We start from the raw sequence: 25577 nt of genomic DNA, 5'->3' as shown, positions 1-25577 counted from the left end.
CAATAGTTAATGTGATGGGGGACTAGGGTTTATCGGAATTCTATGCTGAGGTATCATTTTGGATCTAAGGAGTGGTCCCTCTGTTTCTATGGTGTTTTGTTGAATAACTGGACCAGAGCCTTTGGACCACACCTCAGGACTACCTGGTTATGATGCGGATATAACGCCCACAGCACACCTGGTTGTTCCTGTCCTTGTACATCTGGTTGTGCAACTGATCTGGAATCTGCCTAAAGACTCTGGATAAAGACCACCTGCAGTAATTAACCTGCTGGTCGTCTTTATATGTAAAAAAAATTATCTGGCCCAAAAAGGAAATGTAGTCATAATCTTCAACCTGCACAAACAGAAGAGGATTGGCTACCACTTAGAGTCTCACTCCTCTCTAGATTTGGTCCTAGGTTTTTTCTTTTAGGTTTCTGACCGGGTATCTGATACCTCAAAGAGAAAGATGCCCCTTGCACTTTGTCACAACTGCGAACACACACCCCCTGCCTGTTTGGTTCTGTGTTCTATTAATGGGGAATCGGTATTGCATACCTTGCCTTACCATTGCCTATGAGGGTTGCAATTAATTATATTATGGTTTTGATATCATTATTATTAGTAACGTTTACAAGATAATTTGATGGCAGAACCTTATGCCAATACCTGTACAATTACTCTTGTGCATGTCTCCAGTATATAGATAAACGAATATGTAACGTTTTTTGTCTGAAATAATTACAATGATGTTGTAAAATGTGAACTGAGAAATTTGATCAGAGATCAGAAAGCACTACCTTTTCGTTCAGTCCTGTCAGAATCAACAGATGGACTAAAGATTTAGGCTAGCTAGCGAATGTATGCGTGGGGTTTTGGAAAATGCAGCCCTAGATTATGGGTCAATGTGTGATGAAAGCAGAATGAGAGGTGCACGTGTGTGCCATTTGGCAGAACGGACCGCGTGCAACAAGACATGGGTGTCAGGCAACACTGGCAGAGGTAGGTTGCTGGGCACTGGTGTGTGTGTTTATGTCATCACCTGTGACCACCCCTACAGGATGTGTCCCTTTTCTCTGGATCAACCCATTCAGCTAGGATTTTAGGTAGGCCAGAATCTGCTAAATGCTTCACTTCAGTCATTCACTGTAAATGTGACTGCAATACTGTAGCTAATTTATATGATGACACGAATGCTTCTAAGTTCTAGCACAACAACAAAAAAGAAATATAAATGTACATAGTTCCCACTACCGGCCCAGCACATTGGATCATGATGCTGAAGTTAGATATCATTTATTAAAATTGTCTTTAGTTTAAACAAAAGGGCTTTTAGTTGCAGGCTGTGTATTACACATTAAATAAGAGGCATGCCTAACTGTCTGAGAAATTCAATGACCATATACTGTAGGCTGCTGTCTACATGTTAACCAGACAATTCCTCCATCCAGCATGCAGACTTGAACATGAGAGAGAGCATGATGTCTTGACTCCCAAAGTATCTTTTGAAATGAACACAGGTTCATAGTTAGAGGTTTGTTTTGACTAAGCCATCCTTTTTTTCACAGGACCACATGACCGGTAATGAGTTCAGTGAAAGAAAGAAAACCGAAGAGGAATCCGGTTCATACAACACTTTCTATGACAAAAGTGAGGCACTCTCGTTATCTGGTTTTTCCAACTAGGCAGAGCTATTCAGGGAGTTTTTCTGCGGGAGGTTCAGTCGGTGGTCGTATAACAAAGTGCCTCCATCATTATTTGAGCTCATACAAGGGCTGAGTTTTCATAGAAAAAACCCAGGGATGATGTGTGTGTGTGTGTAGCTATCCATCTGGACCGAGTTTGCATCATTTATATCACCGTAAATGGGAACCGTTAAGAAACACCTCAATCACATTCATTCAACCTGTCAGGTCCTGGCTTGGAGCCCCTAAGCATCTCTATGTGCCTGGAGGCCACAGTCAGGACCTGACCCAACCTTGAGTAGGGTTTCACTCTGGAATTTCTCCACCAAGACTTGAGTAAAAATAAACACCTGATATTTTCTAATGTTCAAGGCGTAAATTGTAAAACATTATTTTAGTTAACCTTATTGAATACGACAAATACACAAAAATTACTAAATATTGATCTCACAGCACACATACTGATTTCAGGAAGCATAATCCATACTGTAGTCACAAAATAACATTTTCTACGCCTAAGAACAAGGGTCTGACTAGGTTAAAAGCCATCGTACTGGGTGTGCAACACGATGGATTGAACTGCTCACATAAACCAGTCGTTTTAAAATATATTGGACACATCATCCAAATCAACACACTTTTCGTCAGAAGCCATTTCTCTCATTTAATGCTGAAATGCATTCTGAACCAAATGTTTTACCCACCATTTAGATAAGAAAGTACCTGCCCAAACTATGGACCTCTTGATTGGTTTGCTCCAAATATCATATATATTACAATGACTACACGAGTGAACGTTTATGAAGACAAAACATGGAATTATATTTGGATAGATCAATAACACGACCATCTTAAAGGTTATTGATTGTTTTCTTTAGTATACATTTCTTTATTACTAGTCATTTCATCCTGTTCCTGACAGAGTGATCTGTTTCGAGAGACTCGTGGCACACAACAGCCCACGTGTAACCACATAGTCCCCAGACATCTGACAGGGTGGAACTGCAGTGAGTTTATCTGCAGTGGATTTACCTGCAGTGTTTATTGAGTAGCCCAGAGGTGCCTAGAGCACTCAGTCAGTCACACAAGAAGGTGAGAGGTGATGACCCAGCTCAGTCTGAGACCGGCAGAAGGTGATGGATCACAGTGCTAGTTGATCTTGTCTTATGATCGCAAAAAAAAATTCTAATGCATTGACGTTACATTGTATATTTAGAAATACACTCAGGATTATTAGGAACACCATACTAATACTGTGTTTGACCCCCTTTCTCCTTCAGAACTGCCTTAATTCTACGTGGCATTGATTCAACAAGGTGCTGAAAGCATTCTTTAGAAATGTTGGCCCGTATTGATACGATAGCATCTTGCAGTTGATGGAGATTTGTGGGATGCACAAAGCTCCTGTTCCACCACATCCCAAAGATGCTCTATTGGGTTGAGATCTGGTGACTGTGGGGGCAATTTCAGTACAGTGATCTCATTGTCATGTTCAAGAAACCAATTTGAAATGATTCGAGCTTTGTGACATGGTGCATTATCCTGCTGGAAGTATGGTGGTCATAAAGGGATGGACATGGTCAGAAACAATGCTCAGGTAGGCCGTGGCATTTAAACAATGCCCAATTGGCACTAAGGGGCCTAAAGTGTGCCTAGAAAACTTCCCCCACACCATTACATCACCACCACCAGCCTGCACAGTGGTAACAAGGCATGATGGATCCATGTTCTCATTCTGTTTACGCCAAATTCTGACTCTACCATCTCAACAGAAATCGAGACAACATTCTTCCAGTCTTCAACTGTCCAATTTTGGTGAGCTTGTGCAAATTGTAGCCTCTTTTTCCTATTTGTAGTGGAGATGAGTGGTATCCAGTGGGGTCTTCTGCTGTTGTAGCCCATCCGCCTCAAGGTTGTGCATGTTGTGGCTTCACAAATGCTTTGCTGCATACCTCGGTTGTAACGAGTGGTTATTTCAGTCAAAGTTGCTCTTCTATCAGCTTGAATCAGTCGGCCCATTCTCCTCTGACCTCTAGCATCAACAAGGCATTTTCGCCCACAGGACTGCCGCATACTGGATGTTTTTCCCTTTTCACACCATTCTTTGTAAACCCTAGAAATGGTTGTGCGTGAAAATCCCAGTAACTGAGCAGAATGTGAAATACTCAGACCGGCCCGTCTGGGACCAACAACCATGCCACGCTCAAAATTGCTTAAATTACCTTTCTTTCCCATTCTGACATTCAGTTTGGAGTTCAGGAGATTGTCTTGACCAGAACCACACCCCTAAATGCATTGAAGCAACTGCCATGTGATTGGTTGATTAGATAATTGCATTAATGAGAAATTGAACAGGTGTTTCTAATAATCCTTTAGGTGAGTGTATATTTCTGAACTGAACACAAACTCAATATTTCATTAATCATTAAAACAACTGTGAAGTCCAAAAAATAAAAAGTAATGGAACTCTACTTCAAGACCAATTTTCGAGTGAAATATAATTAAAAGTACACTTGCATTCATGAAGTATAACAAGCAGTATACAACACATAGGGCAAATGGGAACAAAGCTGAGGAACTGGCAACAATGACCCCCTATGTAAACTTATTCCCCAGCCTGCATCTAAAGAGGCAGTCCTTTGGATCCTATTGTTGTGTGTATAATGTACTGTATTGATTAGCAGTGCGTTTACATCAAGGTGAAATCTGAGAATGCTGCTAGCTCATGAGGACACAAGTTTAGTTTGCCTGGCTGACTAACAATCACTTCCTTCCCAGAGATATTTGTCAGGCTGATTTAAAGGATGCTGACTTCACTGCCTACTAAAGTTGAATTAAAAGGCAGAGCCTTTCTGACTGAATGGCAGGTAAAACTCTTAGTGAAATGATTAAAGCAATAGACAGTGAAAGAGAGGATAAAACGAGGGGAAAAGACTAGAGGGGGTGCTGGGCCTGGAGAATAGAGCGGGTAAGAGCGAAGCGCTGATTCAGCACACTGTGTCCTACACAGATAGGCTAACCTGCCATGCTAGCAGGAATTGTTGGTTAGCCCCCCTCAGGGTGCAGAATCACCCTCGGCCAGACCACTTTGACTTTGCACCAGTTTCTCTCATTGAGCTGGAGCAGCACAGCAGGCAGCTCTCTCTCTCTCTCTTTCAACAGTTAGACAGTAGAATTCAATGAACTGACATTCCGGCAATTCAAAATCAACATCAGAGAGACAAAGAGAGTTGAATGACCCGTGCTGTACATATCACTTTAATATTAGTACATGGAAAATTATTATTTACTTAAGTTTCCAAACATGATTAAAAAAGGGGGGGAAAAGCATCCTCTAGTGGTTTGTTTCTAAAACACAGTGTCAGTTGTAGCATGTTCTATGTTAACATGCATTTGTACAACCTCACTGTGCTAGTTACGATTCCTACAGTATCATTTATTAACATTTTCGGCAAATGAATGGAAACATTTTTACTCAGAAACAAGAAAGACTTACCATCAACTTCAGGGATGTTCACATCCCAAGGTGACTCAGGTCATACAGTAATTATCTGTCCTAGAATTGACTAGATGGAGTGTGCCATAACATGATCTCATGACATTTATGTCCACTCGTATTGTGGTGAAAACCCTGCACATGCTTTTTTGCTCTTATTTCCAATAAATAATGGACATAGTTACACATAGAACATGTATCTGTAATGGTATTTCACAAATATCAAGATCCCAGGGCCAGCAGTAGGGGTCTCAATAGTAGGCTGAGACTGATAAGACTTCCTAAAATCTAGGGGTCCCTTGCAGCTAGTTGTCTCAGACAGTTTGTCCTAGGGAGGTCCTGTCTTGGTACACATGTATTGTTCTAAATTTAGATTACAATATTGATTCATGTCAGACTACTGAGCTTTAATGTTCAGGTCTCACCAGTGTGAATAGGCCTTTACATATACTTGAGTTAGGTATATAACACAGTGTGTCATTGTATGAGAGAGATAGCTCTCTTCGAGCTACACCTACCATTTGCTAAAATGTCTGGAATGCATCAAAAGATGTCCATACAAAATACAGCTAAGGCTTAACATTTTAGCCAAGGGAGAGGCTAGAGAAGACAACAGATAGCTAGCTTTCAGTCTGGTACATCTTCTGGCTTCTTTGCCTCAGCTGTCTGTTGTCCTAGAAGATAATTACCCTGGCTAACAGGTAACCTCATCCCAGCTAGGCGGTCATTCTATCTGGTACCCACGACCGCACTGAGCCTTTCAGGCCTCGTTTCTCTTTGTGAAGTATATTGACATGGTCCGTAAAATGGATTTCGGACCAAATTGGAGTGGAGGGCAGAGTGGTGTCAGGGATGTGGTCTAGTAGTCATCTGATGAAAGTCTGCTGGGAGCTGCACCAGTTGGCTCTATGTCAGGAGATAGATAGACAGCAGGAGCATCCTCATCTATTTATCTGAGATGACGTCCATGTATGCAGGTTCCCTATAGGCCAACTGAAGGGAAATGCAGTGCAATTAATAATCTGAGGAATGGTACAGCTGTCCCCCATGCAGAGTGCACTGTTGGGTGTTTCGTTGATGGCGATGGATCAATGTGTGATAATGTGTTAATCAATATGCTACAAGGCCAAACGGACCGGGGCAGTAAAATTGAAAAAAAGATTTTACTGTACTTGTCACATCACTGAGTCATAAAAGATCAGGCATTAAAAACAATAGATAATATTAGGGACATCTCTATGTATATTATTAAAGCTATTAAAAACAACAACAAACATACACTGAACAAAATGATGAACGCAACACTTTTGTTTTTGCCCCCATTTATCATGAGCTGAACTCAAAGATCTAAGACTTTCTCTATGTACACAAAAGGCCTATTTCTCTCAAATATTGTTCACAAATCTGTCTAAATCTGTGTTAGTGAGCATTTCTCCTTTGCCAAGATAATCCATCCATCTCACAGGTGTGGCATATCAAGATGCTGATTAGACAGCCTGATTATTGCACAGGTGTGCCTTAGGCTGGCCACAATAAAAGGCCACTCTAAAATGTGCAGTTTCACTGTATTGGGGGGTCCGAGGGGGTCCGAAAACCAGTCAGGATCTGGTGTGACCACCATTTGCCTCACGCAGTGCAACACATCTCCTTCGCATAGAGTTGATCAGGTGGTTGATTGTGAACTGTGGAATGTTGGTCCCCTCCTCTTCATTGGCTGTGCAAAGTGGCTGGATATTGGCAGGACCTGGAACACGCTGTCGTATACATCGATCCAGAGCATCCCAAACATGCTCAATGGGTGACATGTCTGGTGAGTATGCTGGCCATGCAAGAATTGGGATGATCAGATCCTTGCAACATGGGGCCGTGCATTATCATGCTGCAACATGAGGTGATGGTCATGGATGAATGGCACAACAATGGGCCTCAGGTTCTCATCACGGTATCTCTGTGCATTCAAAATGCCATCAATAAAATGCACCTGTGTTCATTATCCATAACACATTGCACAGGTGTGCCTTAGGCTGGCCACAATAAAAGGCCACTCTAAAATGTGCAGTTTCACTGTATTGGGGGGGTCCAGAGCTCACATCTGTGAGGTGGATGGATTATCTCGGCAAAGGAGAACTGCTCACTAACACAGATTTAAACAGATTTGTGAACAATATTTGAGAGAAATAGGCCTTGGGGGCAAAAACAAATGTGTTGCGTTAATAATTTTGTTTAGTGTAATTTACGGGGCAATTCATTTGCTAAGATGATTTTAGTAAAGAAGCCAGGCAAAAAATCTGCCTGGCTTTTGAAAGGGAAACTGAGTGCACCTTCCTCTGTTAAGAACAAGGGTTTTTCATAAAATTATCAGCTATTTGCCAATTACTTATGAGTAAGTGCTATGAGAATGGGATGAAAAGATAGCTTTTTTGATATGCTTCCTGCCACAGTACTGAGTGCCAAGGTCATCAGAGTAGTTAAGCAAATATTTCAATTGTAATCATTTTTATCTTTTGTCATTCAGTAGCCGTAACATTAAAGTCTTTTTCCACTAAAGAAAGTTTTATGTTTTTACACTGCTGCAACTTCATTGGGTTGCTGTAAGTAATCCTTATAGCTTTGTAATTCTTGACTGACCATGTCATTGTTAATGAATGTCAAGGTTGCTAAATGTTCTGAAATTACAAAGCTACTGTTTTAAATGTCAATAGGTACTTCCCCTATAAAGGAATATTGAGTGATTCTTCAGTCCTACAGTAAAATGCAAGGTGTTGAATGAGAATATGTTGTGTAATGTATACAGTACAGTAGATGGTGTTATTGATAATAACTTAGATGGTTTTATCTATAGGACATTATACAGTGTTATTTATAACACGATAGATGGTTTTAGTTATAGGACAGTATATTGTGTTATTTATAACACAACAGATGGATTTATTTATAGGACAGTATATGGTTTTATTTATAGTACAGTAGATTGTGCTATTGATAGTAGAGTATATGGTGTTATTTATATGACAGTAGATGGTGTAATTAATATGACAGTAGATGGTGTTATATATATGACAGTAGATGGTGTAATTAATAAGACAGTAGATGGTGTTATTTATATGACAATAAATGGTGTAATTAATATGACAGTAGATGGTGTTAAAAGATATAGGACAGTAGATGCTGTTATTTATACGACAGCAGATGGTGTAATTAATTTGACAGTAGATGGTGTTAAAAGATATAGGACAGTAGATGGTGTTAAAAGATATAGGACAGTAGATGGTGTTAAAAGATATAGGACAGTAGATGGTGTTAACAGAGAGAGGACAGTAGATGATATTAAAGAAAATAGAGAATAAAAACATGCCAATGCGTTCAGTTCAAACTACAAAACTGCAGATTTACATGCATTAAGTATTTTCCATCCAGATGAATAAACATGAAGGACGGGTGATCTGCAAGAGTCATTCTGCTGCTAGACCCAGTACAGTACTACAGTACTGTAACGCACACATAAACACACACACACTGCCAAGTGAGAGACATTTACCCACAGTTACAATAGGTGAGGCTGATGTGGTTATCACTTTGAAAAATAGAAACAGAAGCCTGGTCTAGATATCCATATAACATCCGGTAAACATCTTGCTGCTGGGATCCAGTGGTCTATTCAAATATACGTTGAACCTGAAGGGAAAGCTATACAACGCTGTCAACACAGTAAAATTGATTAATTCACACTTTCTAAATCATGCCAGCTTTAGTTAAGAACATTTTTACTAAATGTATTCCCAGTTCAACCGGATTATTAGAAAAACGTGCAACATTCACCATCACAAATGTACATATTGTATTACAACAGAGTTAAAACGTAAAATTGTTCCAAACTGCTGTCACACACTGCTGAATGTTTTTTATATTCAGGCATATTACTGACTTCTTGCTCAAACATTAACAGCTAGTAAAATGATCTAGGTAGCTATATATAAAAAAAAGTTTCATTTGTGTTTCTTTTTTAAATGTGACTGAACTGCGATAACAGATGACAGCAGAAGTGATGGGTTGATCGTAAAAGAAAGATTATTTTTAAACAGCATTTTTGTGGGAATCAGAGGCACGAATGGAAACTTCAATTGTGTATATCATATTATAGGCCCAATGCCATGTTATTGATATACCAAAGCTTTGTTCTCAAATGACTTGAATGTTATATGGCATAGCAGCCACTTTTCACCTTAAACTCAGCTACATTTTCTGATTAATATTATTCATTTAGCGCCATGCCTGATTTTTGATTGGTGGCTGACAGGCTAATTAATTCCTCTCTTTTTAGATGAATTCCCATTTCGGCTGATGCTGTAAGGCTGCAATGAGATGATTGTACTTCAGTACAGTGCACGCTTCTCCATACACTTAATAAGTAGTTATTGCCAGTGTGACTTGATTTTACCATCCCTGTTTACAATGTCATTATAATTTACAATGTTTTTTTTCAGTTGAGTCTTTGTCTTATCAGTACATTACAGTTGAGCCATAGTCATTTTTGTGGTATCTGTTCTGCCCCTCTGGAGGGTCAAGTTGTAACTGTAACCAACTCTGTATTGCTTTATTTGGAAGGATATTGAAAATATCTATATTTTTATTTGCGTAACAGCAAACAGTCATTTTTTAAACAGTGAATGTGCCTTCCTTAGAAGACTGCTGAATAACCAGTTTGGATTTAAATTTGATTACAGTATACCTGATGAAAAAATATATATATTTGGACATTTAAGGATAATCCAAAGTGTCTGTATGATAATGCAGATTATTCTGATGGCTCTTCTATATTATATTTGGCATGTGGGGGAGGGGTTATGAAGTGTAACATCCAGTACCCATCTTGCTGCTGGGATCCAGCAGTCCATTCAAATATATTTAAAACCTGAAGGGAAAGCTATACAACACAGTATATTAGAACAACTCAGGATTTCTAAATCAAGCCAGTGATTTACTGAATTTATTCCCAATCTAACTGGATAATAAGAAAAAGGTGCAACACTCACTATTAAAAACATACTGTACGTATTATAACAAAGTTAAATTTACACTTCATCCTCAATAAAAGAGCAGGCTGATGCAGTTGACGGGTCTTTTTTAAAATCAAATATATAAGATTAATCAGTACATTACATTTGAACCATATGTTTTGTGGTATCTGTTCTGCCCATTCTGAAGGATCACAGTGGTAGTGTAACCAACTCTGTATTGTTTTATTTGGGAGGATATTTGGAACAGTCTACTTTCAATCCACCAAAAATACTTTGTTTTAATTTGCATTAAAGGATTAAAAAAATCTAAGTAGTCTGCTGAATAAGCAACTTGGATTTAAATTTCATAACAAAGTAATTCAATTGAATTACTGTATATTTTATGAAAACCTTTTGTTTTCCAGATTCATGTTTTTTATATAAATAGGCCCATATTATATGTTTTCATTCCAGATAATTTGAAATTAATTGGTTTTACAGAACTTGAAAAGTTGGCAGTGCCATATATAAAGGACTCAATTAAAAAATTGTCATCACGAGTCATACTGACAGTGATTAATTTGTTAGTCACACTTTACATTTGATAGAAACATATTACAGATGTGATCCCAGCCCATGACCTTCTTATAAAACTACATTAGAATCATTGAAAACTAAAACTACATTAGAAAAACATTGTGACTGTACAGCACTGTAACACATTTACCGTAACTTTTCAAATTAATTAGTTTTTTCAGAGGGCTATATTTCATCAGTTGTCCAGCACAGTTTTGAATATAACTGGTGCAGGCTTCCATTTACACAACTTCTTCACTTCCAGGACCTCTGCCTGCCTGTCCTCCATCCTCTTCCTTTCTACATAAGGAACACTGAAAAAAAGAAACACACCAACCACAAATAAATGACATATAAGCTAAACAATACATCTGGATTGCTTCATCAAATCCTTCCATCAACCATGTACATTTGTATAATCTTATTAGATTTTTATGCTAAACTTCTTCCCCATTTCCTCAGAAGTAAACAAAACTTTTTGGTTGTATTTCTCACCATGTCTTTTTTTGATGTAGCTGAATAGGAATGAATGTGTCTGCATAGAAAGCTTGAGACCTAAAGAGAAAACTACTATTATCATACATTAATGAACATACGACTAATCATGTTTTATGTTAAACTGTGATGTTCAAATGATCTCCCCTTCTCCTGAAGTGTGCAAGTGTGCACTTGCCTACTCCCCTTCTGTGATTTGACAGGAAATGTCATAGATATGGAGAAAACCCATAAAACACATGAAACATTCAATCCACTGCTTTCAGATTTGGGAATATTATAAAAGAGGAGAAAGGACATATTATTGGGGTGCACCATGTGTGATACATTTTTTTATACAATAGTGCTGGTTGTTCTTAGCAACTGACTGTATAATATGAAAGCCAATAGCACCATCTGTCATCCATCTGTAGTACTTCATGCTTAAAAACTAGACTACTGCAGTGATAGTCCAATTCCAATTAAATGTACCAATACGACCAAGAACAAAGCACAACGTCAAGGAAAACTTCACTGTGTAGTCGAGAATGCTGATCCAATCTTGTGAAAGTCAGGACTGTACTCAGGGGTTAGATAAGGTCTTGAGCCAGGTGCACAATGGCAGTTCAACCTGACTGGAACAGAGGAACAAACAGTTACATTATGTTACAATCTGCTTGGACCAACTAGATAAACATAATTGATGAAATAACACAGGATTTCAGTTCCTGTGCCTTTGGAAAGTACATGTATTCCGAACCCTTAGGTATTTCCATGTTTTGTTGTGTTATAGACATCATTTATAACTTACCTGTCAATCAACACTCAATACCCCATAAATACAAGCGTAAACACATCAGTCTGGTCCGCCAGATGACCAGCTCTAGGAAGAATCTTGGTGGTTCCAAACATCTTCTGTTTCATAATGATAGAGCCCATTGTGCTCCTGAGAACTTCCAATGCTTTAATTCGCAGTAGCAAGATTTGCTCTAACAACTTTTTTACAACCTTCCCCAGATCTATGCCTTGACACATTTCTATAAGAGTTCTTGGGCTGCATGTATGGTTTTTGCTCTGACTTGCACTGTGAAGTGTGGGGCCTTATATAGACAGTTGTGTGCCTTTCTGAATCATGTCAAATCATTTGAATTTGCCAAAGGTGGAGTCCAGTCAAGTTGTAGAGACATCTCAAGGATGACCAGGATGCGTCTGAGCTCAATGTTGAGTGTCATGACAAATGGTCTGAATTCTTATGTACATTAGATATATTGTAAATACTTGTTTTCACTTAGTTATAACTTGGGTATTAAATCAAATATGCTCTGTTCAATCTCTCATCAACAGACTATGGGCATTAATGGCAAAAAATTGCTAAAATAATGGCTAGACATTTATATATATTAAATCAACTATCAATTAAGTTCATAAGTGGAGAAATGGAAGGGGTTTGAATAATTTCCAAAGGCGTTGTATTGCGTAAACTGAGAGTATGATGAATGTAATGTTGAAAATATTTCAGTTATATCAGGAACTAAAATTGTGCTGGATTGTATAGGCCGTAGTCTGTTGATCAGAGATTAAACAGAGCATATTTGATTTAATACATATTCTTTTAGCCTAATTTAGCCTAAGAAATCATAAACAATGTCTCAACACAAAAGACTTGAGATCATCAGGTTTGAACAATATGCTGTTTTAAACATGTTGCAAAACCTTTCTATCCTCTTTAATAGTTGCTGTACATGTACCTGTTTTTTTCCTCCCAATTGTGGACTCCAAAGTTCTTTCTGAAGAGCACTCTATGGTCCTATTATGGTGACTTGCCTGTAGTAAACAGCGTTTGCCAGCATGGAAGGTTCTGGGCTGACCAAAGTTGGGATAAAATGTCCACTCAGTCTGGGACACCATGTTGGCTTCTACAAAAAATGATGTAGAGCGCTTGATAAACCGCATGCAAAACAGAAAACAGTGATTTAATAAAGAATGACATAACACTGTTCTCTTTATGATGTCGTTCTGTAAGTTCAACAGGGGTCACAAACATGACATTCTAGATGTCATATCTTCGAATCTTTATTTGTTGAAATTTGAACATTCTGAATTCAATGCCTCTTTCATATTGGCTTGAATCAATGTAATTGAAATTCCACTTTTCCTCACTCAGAGTAATAAGGAAACAGAGTGGGAATGACTTACGTGGAAAAGGCTTGAGGAGTCTGGTCTCCTCAGGGAACTTAACCATTTTAATATGAGGGAGCGGAGCATCACTGTAGTGAGGCTCAGGCAGCCATCGCAGACGAGAGCTCCAGTCAAGGTCACACCTGAAACATAGACATATAACACACCTATCAGCTCCCACTCACCAATCCTAACAGACCTGACAGAGCTAGTCAGCCAATCGTCAACCAAGCATCAACAACCAATTACTCAACTGGCTGTTCTAGGTAAAGATGTCACAAACATGATTAGATTAAAAAATGTACGTGTATTTGCAGTAAGCTGAGCGGCTGTGTAGGAGTAGCTCTGTGGGATTAATGATTGCTGGCTCCGCTGCATCTTCCTCTGCTCTGCTATTGTGACACAGCTAATGATGAGTCATACATCCCTGCCAGAATATTGCAATTCGAACAAATCAGTTTCAGAGACACTTATGTGGCGTGGGTAATTACTTTGTCTTCATCACACTGTCTGTCAACTGCAAAATCGTGGTGGAGAAATGGCTGAAGTTGAACTATAAAGGAATGCTAAAGGTACCATTTGGTGTTCTCAAATATCTGTTAGCGATCTGTTGATTGACTTGGACTTTTAAACTGTCAAGGTGCCTGTTCTGGCTGTATCTAAGTTACCTTGGAACTGTAGCTCAGTTGCCCTACAAACATCCAGATTAGAAACAAAGCTGACAGAATGAAGGAATATGCGGGGTACAAAAGTTGCATTCTTTTATACTTCTTACATTTGAATACCCATCATTATGAACAGCATTTTAAGATGATTCAATAGTCAGGAAGACACTTACTCTGTTAGGTTGGGCTCTATATGTCGAATGTGCGGTCTGTATTCTTTCTCTACGCCATTCGAATGGTGTCTCCTATGTGTTCCGAGCTTCTCCAACGCGATGAAAGAACACATCATTGATGGGAGCCACATTGCGCATTAGTTAACCTGATAAGCTATTTTCTTTCGACCCGGTTTGATAGTTGTGATGTGTGTTGTATAGATCAAGTGTCTTGAATGGGCTTGTCTTGGAAACAATAGCCTATACAAAAAGCTAGCCTAGAATGAAGAGCTACTGTAAACGCTTGAAAGTTACAAGCTGTTGCTAGGTGACAGAGACAAACTTCTCTGAGAATTTTCCTTGAACAAAGCATGCAACGATTAGGGTTTGTGTTGATCAGTTGGTAGATCCTGACATTTACAGTGCCAGGTTTATAGGTTTGATTCCTGGGGGTGGGGTTGGGGTTGGGGGGGGGGGGTGATTGTACTCAATTGTTAGTAACAATTATTTTTCATCTGGTGGGCTGTAGGCTATTACACAGAATGCTGTATTTTAGATAGACAGTGAATCTGGTCCAAATAACTACTTACTGGTCCTTTCAGTCCCCCATTAGGAACAATTTATTTGGCAAAGTTATGAAAAGTGTGATTAATTAAATAAACAAACTTTGGGCTTTATAACAAACTATGCATAGCTTAAGGATCATTGTTCGGAGAAAGATCCGTCGAGTGGAAAACTAAATCACATTTTATATGGGTAGGTTTCTAATCATAGATACAATTTGTTTTTACCAATTAAAAATAGGCTTCAAAAGTCACTAATCTGGCTATGCGCAGCCACATTTGCCCGCATGATGATCACACACAACAACGAGGCGCGTTGACAACGAGGATTGGTATTTTGGTTCCAATAAAGATGTTTTAAAAAACCTAACAGGCAAAGTGTCATAATTATTTCGCGCACTTGTTTTTTTCGCGCAACTATTCTTTTTCAATTAATCCAAAAGTAATCATTCTTATTTTAAAAAGTATCTGTAATCCGATTACAACATTTTTGTAATCCGTTACTCCGCAACTCTGCCTGTAAAACACCCTGTAGAATCTATCTTCAGGCTACTTTACAAGCATTGGGACATGATAGGTCTCCGTGTTTTTTGTTGTTGTTAAGAACACAATCATGCCTACACCTATAACTCTTTCACCTGTTATTGCGCGCAGCAAGGAAAGGTCTGGGGACGAGGTGAAGCTACTTAACAAAGCAGTTGTAGTGATCGTTCAATTTTTTGTTTGTTTTAGCTATAATAATCTTTTTAGAACGCTGTGTGCTTCGCCATGCTAGATATCAATGTGGCCAAGAAGTCAAGTCTTCACGGATTTGACGGATTGAGAAGGAGCTCATTGTTTGTCGAAGAATCACTGATTGGAACTTTTTTAAATGGCATATTACAGGCTTATTGAAATTCGTAGTGATCTTTGCTTCCTCACTTGATTAGTATGCTCAGTCATTCAGCCTCTTCTATTGCCGCCGGTTCTGCATGTCTCATGACAGATGTACAGTACAGTTCATATCTGTCCACAGTATATTATCTGAGTGAAAGTGACTAACTAAACCAGTGGAGGCATCCATTGGATATGTGCCTTGCTTGCTAACGTCTAGTCAGATAGCTGACTAGACGTACCTATCCATCCCATTTGAATGACATAACAAGTGAAAAAATTGTTCATGCATTACCTAACTTTGAAATGGCACCTACAGCTCCGGAAAAAATGAAGAGGCCACTGCACCTTTTTCTTTCCTATCTGCGGTTTTGAGTGAGGAACAGAAGGGTTAAAATTAAGAGACCACCGCAAATTGAACGCTTCTGTTCCACTCTGAAAACGTTCCTTTTCAACTTTTTTGAAATTAAAGAAAAGGTGCTGTGGTGTCTTCATTTTTTCCGGAGCTCTACGTCCTAACTCGTAAAAGTAAGTTTAGTCCGTAACTGAGTCATTGGCCAAATTTAATAGCATAAACTGTACCTACCTGTGCATTTTGATTGTTTAAGGTTATCCACATTTGTACAAAGGTTTTTGGAAGCCTCCGTTGGATTGCTTTTGTCTGGGCAGGTTAAAGAACCATGCAGACAAGTTGGTTTGCACCCACTCCAGGAAAACTGGCATGGATGCCTCCAGACTGTGTCATTTTCTGAACGATCCACGGGGTAGACGAAATAACGGATACACCACATGGAAAATGACTGTTACTTTAAAATACCTAAATCACAATTACAAATACAGCTGCAGAAGTTACATGAGGTTTTATAACCAATTAGTCGTGCATAGACTACAGTAGATAGAGGAAACATATCTATGAATCCACAAGTATGGCCTCAGTGAGCACCAGTGGGCAGAAACATTGAGATCAGAATTTTTAAATAGTCAAGTAGTACAAGTCAACAAGACTGTTCAAAATGGTGGAAGCCGTGTCCATATACAATTGTCCATTATAGACGCCTCTATAATTTTCTATGGTCACAAGTTACCTCTCTGGGGGCATTTCTTGGGGCATGTTTCATTTCTTTCTGTTTTTTTCCCCCAGACTGTTTATAAGGTAGCTTAAGTCACTAGATGGCGCCAACATATCAACAAAGCCCACAAACTATTTGCATGTTTCATTTCTTTCAGTTTTTTCCCCCAGACTGTTTATAAGGTAGCTTAAGTCACTAGATGGCGCAAACATATCAACAAAGCCCACAAACTATTTGCGAAACTAAATGTTTTACTGTATACTGTATAGCCAATTGTAAACTGATGTTCTTTAGTCTTAGGTTTGGCAGAGTTCATACAAAACACATTTCACGCTATATCACAAAACAAGTCATCGCAGACAGTCTACCATTTTAATTATGGACTGCATCTTACTTCAGGCATGGATTGATTTTTAAACCTAGTCCGTGTTAATGTATGTATTATTACTTGGGATAATCTTTTTTAGATTTTCTTGCTTAAAAACAATAACTTGCGTGTATATGGGCATTGTTGCTTAAACTTTAGAATCATAAAAATCATGTGCTTTCGAATGGGAATTGGGAAGGCTTGAACACTGAAGGGATCCTTCCTGTTTAGCTTTTTTGTTTTGAAAACGAAAATAAAGTCTGTATGAATAAGAAACAATAGCAAAAGCAGTAGAAAATAATAAAAATTTCATATTGTACACAATCCAATATGCCATACATGAGGCTTTGTTTAACAAATATGTAATTTGTAATTTTAATAGAGTACCGTTTTCTTCGTTAAATCTACGTTTTGATTTGTTCAGTAATACAGTTCGTTATCGACTAACAGACGTGTATTCTCGACAGGAGATTTAGGAATGAATTCTGATACTGACACGCGTTTATAGACCGCAGGGACATGGCCTTTGAGTTTCCTGTGTGGATGTTTTTGGTGAGTCACTACAATACCACTAGTATGGCACACACCCATACCAGTCAAAGAAGCTCTCTGGTTAATCCTTCAATACTAAATGTGGGTGTAAAAGTAGGTGTAACGTGCACATACAAGAAATATCCCTTTAAATCCACCTGTTGGGGCGCCAGTGTCTGCGCCTTCGGTGTGGTGGGGCTATAGGTTAACTGTGGTATGAAGATGCCGTTTATTACGTGTAGTGCCAGGAGTGTTGCACAGCGCTTATTTTAACACAATCGCATGGTAGCCAACCAGATTCTCTGGTCGCTTTACTATGGATTACCTTTGCCTGCCGATTGTGTCCTTCCTATCCGGGATGTTTTTGCGCATAGGCTAATTTTGATATCTTGATTACCCATTTCGTGACATCGTTTGGACTTATGATTTAAATTATGTTCTATTGTGTAACAATCTCTGCACTGAAATGTCACGTTGTTATTATGTCAAGTCCTAGTCTAATTTTCAGTTAGGAAATTGAGCGGCAACACGTTTGGACTTCAAAGTAAGACCGATTTGGTTAGACCCGTTCCGCAACAATTTGTTGCAAATATTCAGAGCAAAGTGATGTCCTTATCACCTCGGCAAACCATGGCAACCTAATGATTTTTGGGGTTTGAATGTAATTCAACCGAGTCCTCTTTTGGGAGATATTTCTCGTGTTATTCAATTATGTTCACTTTCGCTGCCTTCTGTTATATGCTGTCGCTGGTCCTCTGTGCTTCCCTGATCTTCTTTGCGATATGGCATGTAAGTGAGGTTTTCATTACTTATTTTTGTTGGTGCTTGAGTTTTTATGATATATTTAGCTTTTTGTTTCGGAATGTTAATGGTTATGGACAAGATCCCGGAATGGGTGTGTAATAGTCTAGTGTAATACTGTGCATGCTCATATTCTATTTGCTTGAAGAGAATTTTAATACAGTATTTGATGTATTCAGATGTCCAATTTGAAAGCTCAACCTTTTATTTTTATTTCAATTGTATTATGATTACCCTTTGCTGATGCCACCAGCTCGGTGAGAAGATGAAAAATATCCAGTTTAGATTAAAGTGTGTACCTGTATCTTGGACATTTACACGAACAGCATTCTTGGCTTGTATATTCGCGTCATTCTTCTACATGGTCGTATTTTGTATTTATTTTGTTATTGCAGAAGATGTTGCAATTCTTTATCTGACTCAGGCATTACGCACCACTCTGCAACTACTGGGACATCTGTCAGTGACGTTGGAAACGCTATTCTGACCGACTAAGACTAATTTTCTCCACACACACTTTTATCTGGGTTATATTTTCTTCGTTCAAACGGGCTGTGAGTCCCTGCAACACAGACACCCAAATAACAACGCATTACAATATTTTTATAATCGAATTATTTACTCTGCAAGTCCTTGCGCCCTCCTGTGGAGCTTTATGTAACAGATATAGGTCTGGTTGCACATCACACCCCTTGGGCCCCAGCGTGTCTTTGCATAGCAACAGACCTGAGACTGACATAGAGCATCAGGTTCACTACAGAGAGCTCAAGCAATTATAGGAGACAGAGCAGTGGACATTCTATGAGGCCCCTGGGCACAAGTGTCTTTGGAGGCCCCCCTATCCCCAACTCCCAAATTCATGTAATGTTCGCACACACAAAGCCCCGTTCACTTCTATGTAAAACCTCTCCTTATCCTCTTAGATTTTCACATTTATTACAGAAACATTTTGAAATGACTGGGTCTTTTCTCTGTAATATCCCCTCTCTTGCTTTCGTTTAACTCTTCTTTAAATATAACTGTGGCCTACCTTTTTCTTCTAACATAATTTCTGCACAAATGTTCTGGTGTATTGAAATGTACAATTTATTTAAAATCATAATAATCTGATGCTTTGTTATATGCTAAATGTTATGAAAATTATATAATGTTCTTTTAAATCAACTTAATATCAAGTAAAATATAAAAAAAATTCATTTACTTTAAGTGATTTAGCAAATGCTTTGTTTCATCTAAAGCGACTTACTAGTGAGGCTAAGAACAATCAAAGCAACTTCTACTATGTGTGTGTTCCTGGTCTGCAGTGGTCAGTACCTATCAAAAGTGGTCCAAGGAAGGAAAAGTGGTTAACCACCGACAGGGTCATGGGCGGCCAAGGCTCATTGATGCACAGGGGGACCAAAGGCTGGCCTGTGTGGTCCGATCCAACAGACAAGCTTCTGTAGCTCAAATTGCTGAAAATGTTCATGGTGGTACTGACAGAAAGGTGTTAGAACACACAGTGCATCATCGTTGGTTGCACAAGTGGCTGCTTAGCCACAGACCAGTTACGGTGCCCATGCTGACCCCTGTCCACGGCCGAAAGTGCCTACAATGGGCACGTGAGCATCAGAACTGGACCACGGAGCAATGGAAGAAGGTGGCCTGGTCTGATGAATCATGTTTCCTTTTACATCACGTGGATGGCCGGGTGTGTGTGCGTCACATACCTGGAGAACACATGGCACCAGGATGCATTATGGGAAGGAAGCAAACTGGTGAAGGCAGTGAGATGCTTTGGGCAATGTTCTGCTGGGAAACCTTGTGTCCTGCCGTTCATGTGGATGTTACTTTGACACTTACCACCTACCTAAGCATTGTTTCAGACCATGTGCACCCTTTCATGGCAACGGTTTTCCATGATGGCATTGGCCTCTTTCAGCAGGATAATGCACCCTGCCACAAAGCAAAAAATGGTTCAGGAATGGTTTGAACAACACAACAATGATTTCAAGGTGTTGACTTGGCCTCCAAATTCCCCAGATCTCAATCCAATCGAGCATCTGTGGGATGTGCTGGACAAACAAGTCCGATCCATGGAGGCCCCACCTTGCAACTTACAGGACTTAAAGGATCTGCTGCCAACATGTCAGGGTGGTTTTGGCGGCAAAAGGGTGACCTACACAATATTAAGCATGTGGTCATAATGTTATGGCTGATCAGTGTTTATTATAATGTGGTCATTTACACACACGCAACAGAACTACTTTCAAATAGAAGATGAGAAATTTAGTATCCTAAAAAATATTATCTTCCCTCTGTCGTAGCCCGTAACCCAAAATGTAGGACTTCTTCTAACCCTCAACCTAACCTTGACATAAACTTTTATATCCTAAAATGTATGCTTAGGCTAAACCCAGTCCTTATATCTAAACCAAATTTGTAATGCCAAAACCTAACCCTAACCCCAATTCCATACCTGATTATACCCATAAACTTGGTCTATACCCATAAACGTGGTCTTGTTCCAACAAAATAGAGACTTATGGGAACCCCAATGGTTGTGATGGCAGGCTGGATATATTTCCAGATCTTTCATTCTCATTCAAAAACAGACGCTAAGCTGTGATAAAAGCTACAGTACTTAACTCTGCATAATGAGAACAGCTTTTTATGAAATCGCTTTGGTAGGATGGCACACATGCATAGTGAAATGCATGGCTTCATCCAGACATCATCCAAGTAGTTTTAAGACATGATCCATATACACAATGAAAATGAAATTAGCCCATACATGCTACAGCAAAGAACCATTTTATTAACTGTCTTTCATCTAATGATCCTGCGCATTATCTTATCCCAATACTGGACAGGTTTATTACAGTAGTGCTTGTTTTTAAGTGGACCTGTCATGGGTAACATGTCCTGCCTGGCTTTGACTTCCCTAACCTAATATGACCTATATTCCTCTGTCTGTTTCATCTTTAAACTGTCTCACCCATAGAGATAGATACTCAGAAAGAAAGTGTCTTGTGATTAATCACTGCCTGTTTACAGGTATTCTCATCTTTCACAGGACATTCACTATACTGTATTGGGGCTGACTAATGAAAACACTATTAGACACTACAGTGTCTGGAGAATTTGGGCCGTTTGGCTGCCCTACATGAAATCACTCTTTCAGTCTCAGTGACTTTTTAGTTTTTTCCTATTTCCTTACTGTACGTTACTCCGGCTTCTGGGCTTTGGTGGTCTCTGAAATGCAATATCTATAGCTGATTTTTTTCTATGTTTAACTACACAAGTTTCAGTGACAAAGACAAGCTGGCATACGAAAAACTCTAAAATCTTACCCCTATCCAGCGAAAGCTATTTTGTAATGGACACAGTGTATATCTAATTAATTCAAAAGGTAGCTCATGGGTGTAATGGCCAGTAATCCATAATGAAATCCTGGTTATAGTATTTCTCTGGGATTTTATTGTTATAGATTGCAGGGCATTGTAATTGGGCTGTCAGGAGAGAGAACTTTTTCAGCATATTTTGTTTGGAAAGGATCCATTTGTGAGGATCTTGTTCTGTCCTAGTGTTTTAATCTCAACACATAGTTTTTGCTCCTTTCATAGATCAGCTGAATCACTACCACATAATGATTGTCACATAATGATCATATTCTATGCTTCATGATATGACTTAATATTATAGCACAATATAATGTTAGGGTACTGTAACACAAAAACACCATCTCACTGAATCGTGAATGATAACATTTTAAATATCCATCCAGGATCAATTTGGCTAGTAATCATCTGTGCTCAATTGGTTTAAATTCAAGGAAATACGAGAATACAGGAATTTTGATTCAGGCAACAGTAAACATGTCTCACAGCCGCTGAGATTGTGTTTGCAAACTGTAGTTTAACTGCCTACGTGGGTATAATATTGTGCAGAGTGGCGTGGTTGATGAACTTGATTCGTATATGTGCGAAAACTTCGCCAAGCTCTGGATTTTGGGTTTGACAGACTATAGAAACTCCCAAAATACCAATCTTCAGCCACTCTGTTTAGGTAACATACAAAAGTGAACTGTGTTGTCCTGTATTCCGCTAAGGTTCACACTCACCAACAACATTGCTCTTAACATATTATGAGTCTCATTAACACACCCATGAACAGCTCCAGTGGATCCAATGAGAAAAAAAAACTGTGCCCATACTGTATGTATGGCCCCCTTGGCAAAGACAGCATATGTTAACACATTCTACTCACATTGTGGCTGTTATGTGTTTCTGAAGCTTTTAGTGGATGGCAGTTACAGTTAGGGCTGCGTTGGGACTTTTAACAAATTCCCTCTAGAAATCTTTGTTGGAAGGATTTTTGCAACCCTACTTGCTCTACACTGCTGTGTATAAGGAAGGAAACTGAAGGAGTCATGGATTCTGTCTGGGTGTTTTAATGCAATCTAGTATTGTGGATTGCTATAGAATTGACTCCCCTGTTAAAGAATCTTTACACTGTTAAATGTGTAGATTTGACATTATGTGTTGGTCAAGGTAAACATTGTAATGTCCTTAGTTTCATGTTCTAGCCATGTTGGCATTTGCGCTCATGTTCATGACATAGGCTGCAGCATGCATTGGCCAATACTCCATAGCCCCACCTGTGAAAAACACACATCGGCTGTACATCTATTGATGTGACCATCAGTTATGTTTCTCACTGTATGTATTGTCCTGTATACGGTATAGGATTTTCTTATGATTTTAAAGCCCGTTTATTTTGTTGTTCTGAGCTGGGGGTAAAAACAACATTTTTCTTGCCATGCTGGTCTTTGGATAGACCTACAAAGGATCAGTTCCTCCTCACTTATGGAGCAAATAGTATTTCAACATTTTGGACAGGAAGCTTCAAGAGACATAATTAAATAAATGAAAACAAAGTAATTTTTCCTGTTTGAGTGCAGCTGCTGCATTCTCCTGCCACGTCAAAAAACAACAGCAAACCCCAAATGGACAATCTCCTGTCCATTTGTAAGCTTTCCAAATGCTTTTACTGGGCACAGGCATTTAGTTGGTATTCAGTTCAGTCTGTTGAGTCGGGACATCTGCCAGCAGTGAAGGTTTGAAGACCAGACTAAGGACCTGTCCATGATTGCCTTTGCAGTCTTTTCTTTTGGCTGGGTCTCCGCTTGCCATTTACATTCAACTTCTGTTATCAGAATACAAAGATTGCATTGAAAATTGGTGCCTAAGCTCACAAAAGCTCTATTGTATTCAGATCTGGCAATCAGACTACTAAAAGCAAATTTTTTGGTGCGACAGGCACCTTCTTTTATTGACAATTGGAAAAATATGTTCATAGTGTATGAGGACAGCTTGTTTCATTCAGTGTGTTAGCCAGCTAGCATAATCGAGAATAAAAAACTATATTTGGCTATAGTTATAGTAACCAATTTGTAATAACTTTAGCTATGTTAGCTAGCTTGCTGGCTAGTTAAATAATTTACCTGGAAAAGGGCAGTTTATAGCATAGCATTTAGGAACATTGAGCCAGTAATTGAAAGGCAGCTAGATCAAACTCAAAAACATTATTTCAGAATCTCATCTGGGGATAAACCCTTCCTTCCCACGGCAGTGAATATGGCAGCGCACCGCACCTCTCCAATTTGGCATATCTCCTTTTTCTTATCACACTGCTCACTAAGTTAACCAAGAAGTGTTCGCCGGCACATACACACTGGAAGAGAGCACATTGCCAGGACACCAAACATGATTGAACAAACAGGTGCCTTACCACTATTGCACCAAGCCAAAGCAACCCTATCCCACATCCTTGACTTGTGTGCTCCATTAATCAATGGTATTCTGCTTAGGGTTGACAAAACCATGAATAATGGTTACTTACCTCTTACTTCTCAATTATTAACACAAAACTTGTATACTTCGTCATCTGAATTGATTTTCTCAATATCTTTTGTGGTGTTATTTTTTATTTATTCATTTTTATATGAATGCCTAATGCAGAATAGCAGTGGTGTAATGCAGGGACCATGTTTAAAGAAACAGACAGCAGCAGTTAAGTTGTCAGTCGACCATTAAATAATTTAATGCAATGGGCAACAACAGTAAGGCTGCAGAATGTGCCAAGCACACTTGATATGGCTTGTAAACCTGTGTTACGCTATCTCTCAAAGTAAGGTGTTATTATGTAATGTAATATTGTTTTTAAAAATAATAATAAAGGTTGAATCCTCTGCAACAGCAGCTTCTTTGCAGCAAAACCGATTCCAGTATCGGGACAATCCTAAGACTAAAATCAAAGTTGAAATTGTTCTAGATAGAGAATCGGTTGACCAAAATGTCCAGCCAAACATGTTAATGAATGGACATTCACACCCAATGAGCAAAATGAATCACTGTAAAAGTTTAGCAAACATTTAGTTCAAATACTTATTGAAAACTTCTACAACTGCATGATGCCAACCATGCAGAGACAGGATGTTATCATGCGGTGAGGATGGTAAGCATATTCTATGTGCAGAATATTTCATCCCCACAGTACACAAGACTGCCCAATGTATTTAGAAACAGTCGGCACATGAAGATTCCAGGGGACATCAAAAACATACAGTAGAGCCTGCTGGAATCACCACAGTATGTATCTGTCTACCAAGGGAAATAACCTAGTCCAGCTTCAAGCTGCTATTCCAGTCCTGTGTCAAGTAAATCCCCTCCAAAACACACACACACAAGTAAATCCTCTCCACTACACACACACACACACACACACACACACAGACACACAGACACACAAACACACAGACATTTGCCATAGAAATGCACACGTGACCCTGGGGATTTAGATACAAACACATTAACTCTCTCCTGTGCCTCTGTTTGGCCAGGGAACAAACATATAATCAAAGCTTTCTCTATAGGACAATACTCGCCTATGCAATTACTAGCCTTGCTACTTTTGTCCTGCTATCCTATGATTGTTGTGCTAACTCCTTCTATAACTCTTCCTATACAACCACTGTATACAACCAGAGCTAGAGCCACGACACAGCTTGAGCCACGACACAGCTAGAGCCACGACAAAGCTAGCCATGACACAGCTAGAGCTACGACACAGCTAGAACCACGACAAAGCTAGCCACGACAAAGCTAGCAACGACACAACTAGAGC

The 25577-nt window shown here is 39.1% G+C and overlaps 2 protein-coding genes across 5 annotated transcripts in view; one reads left to right on the top strand and one right to left on the bottom strand.

Annotated features, from left to right (window-relative positions):
• Positions 1-10604: 10604 nt before the first annotated feature.
• On the bottom strand, positions 10605-14461 carry LOC105017779 (spermatogenesis-associated serine-rich protein 1). The gene is made up of 6 exons (XM_010882666.3): positions 14227-14461; positions 13407-13531; positions 12959-13126; positions 11746-11845; positions 11232-11291; positions 10605-11050 (listed from the first exon to the last, which is right to left on the bottom strand). Exons 1-6 carry the CDS (start codon positions 14355-14357, stop codon positions 10933-10935), a joined length of 702 nt encoding a protein of 233 aa, XP_010880968.1. The 5' UTR covers positions 14358-14461; the 3' UTR covers positions 10605-10932.
• A 3307-nt stretch (positions 14462-17768) lies between these two features.
• The window catches only part of cnih3 (cornichon family AMPA receptor auxiliary protein 3), a 43626-nt gene continuing 35817 nt past the window's right edge, over positions 17769-25577 (top strand). For 3 of the 4 annotated variants that reach the window (XM_010882663.4, XM_010882665.4, XM_010882664.4), the window contains exon 1: positions 17771-18398. In XM_010882663.4, the coding sequence (XP_010880965.2) occupies positions 18321-18398 (78 nt within the window). In that variant the 5' untranslated portion in view covers positions 17771-18320. Of the gene's footprint in view, positions 18399-25577 lie in introns of all 4 variants that reach the window. The other variant, XM_034287980.1, reaches the window with a different exon arrangement.

The sequence above is a fragment of the Esox lucius genome, chromosome 18 (assembly GCF_011004845.1).
Source record: "Esox lucius isolate fEsoLuc1 chromosome 18, fEsoLuc1.pri, whole genome shotgun sequence".
Taxonomy (NCBI): domain Eukaryota; kingdom Metazoa; phylum Chordata; class Actinopteri; order Esociformes; family Esocidae; genus Esox; species Esox lucius.
This window is presented reverse-complemented; position numbering and strand designations above follow the sequence as displayed.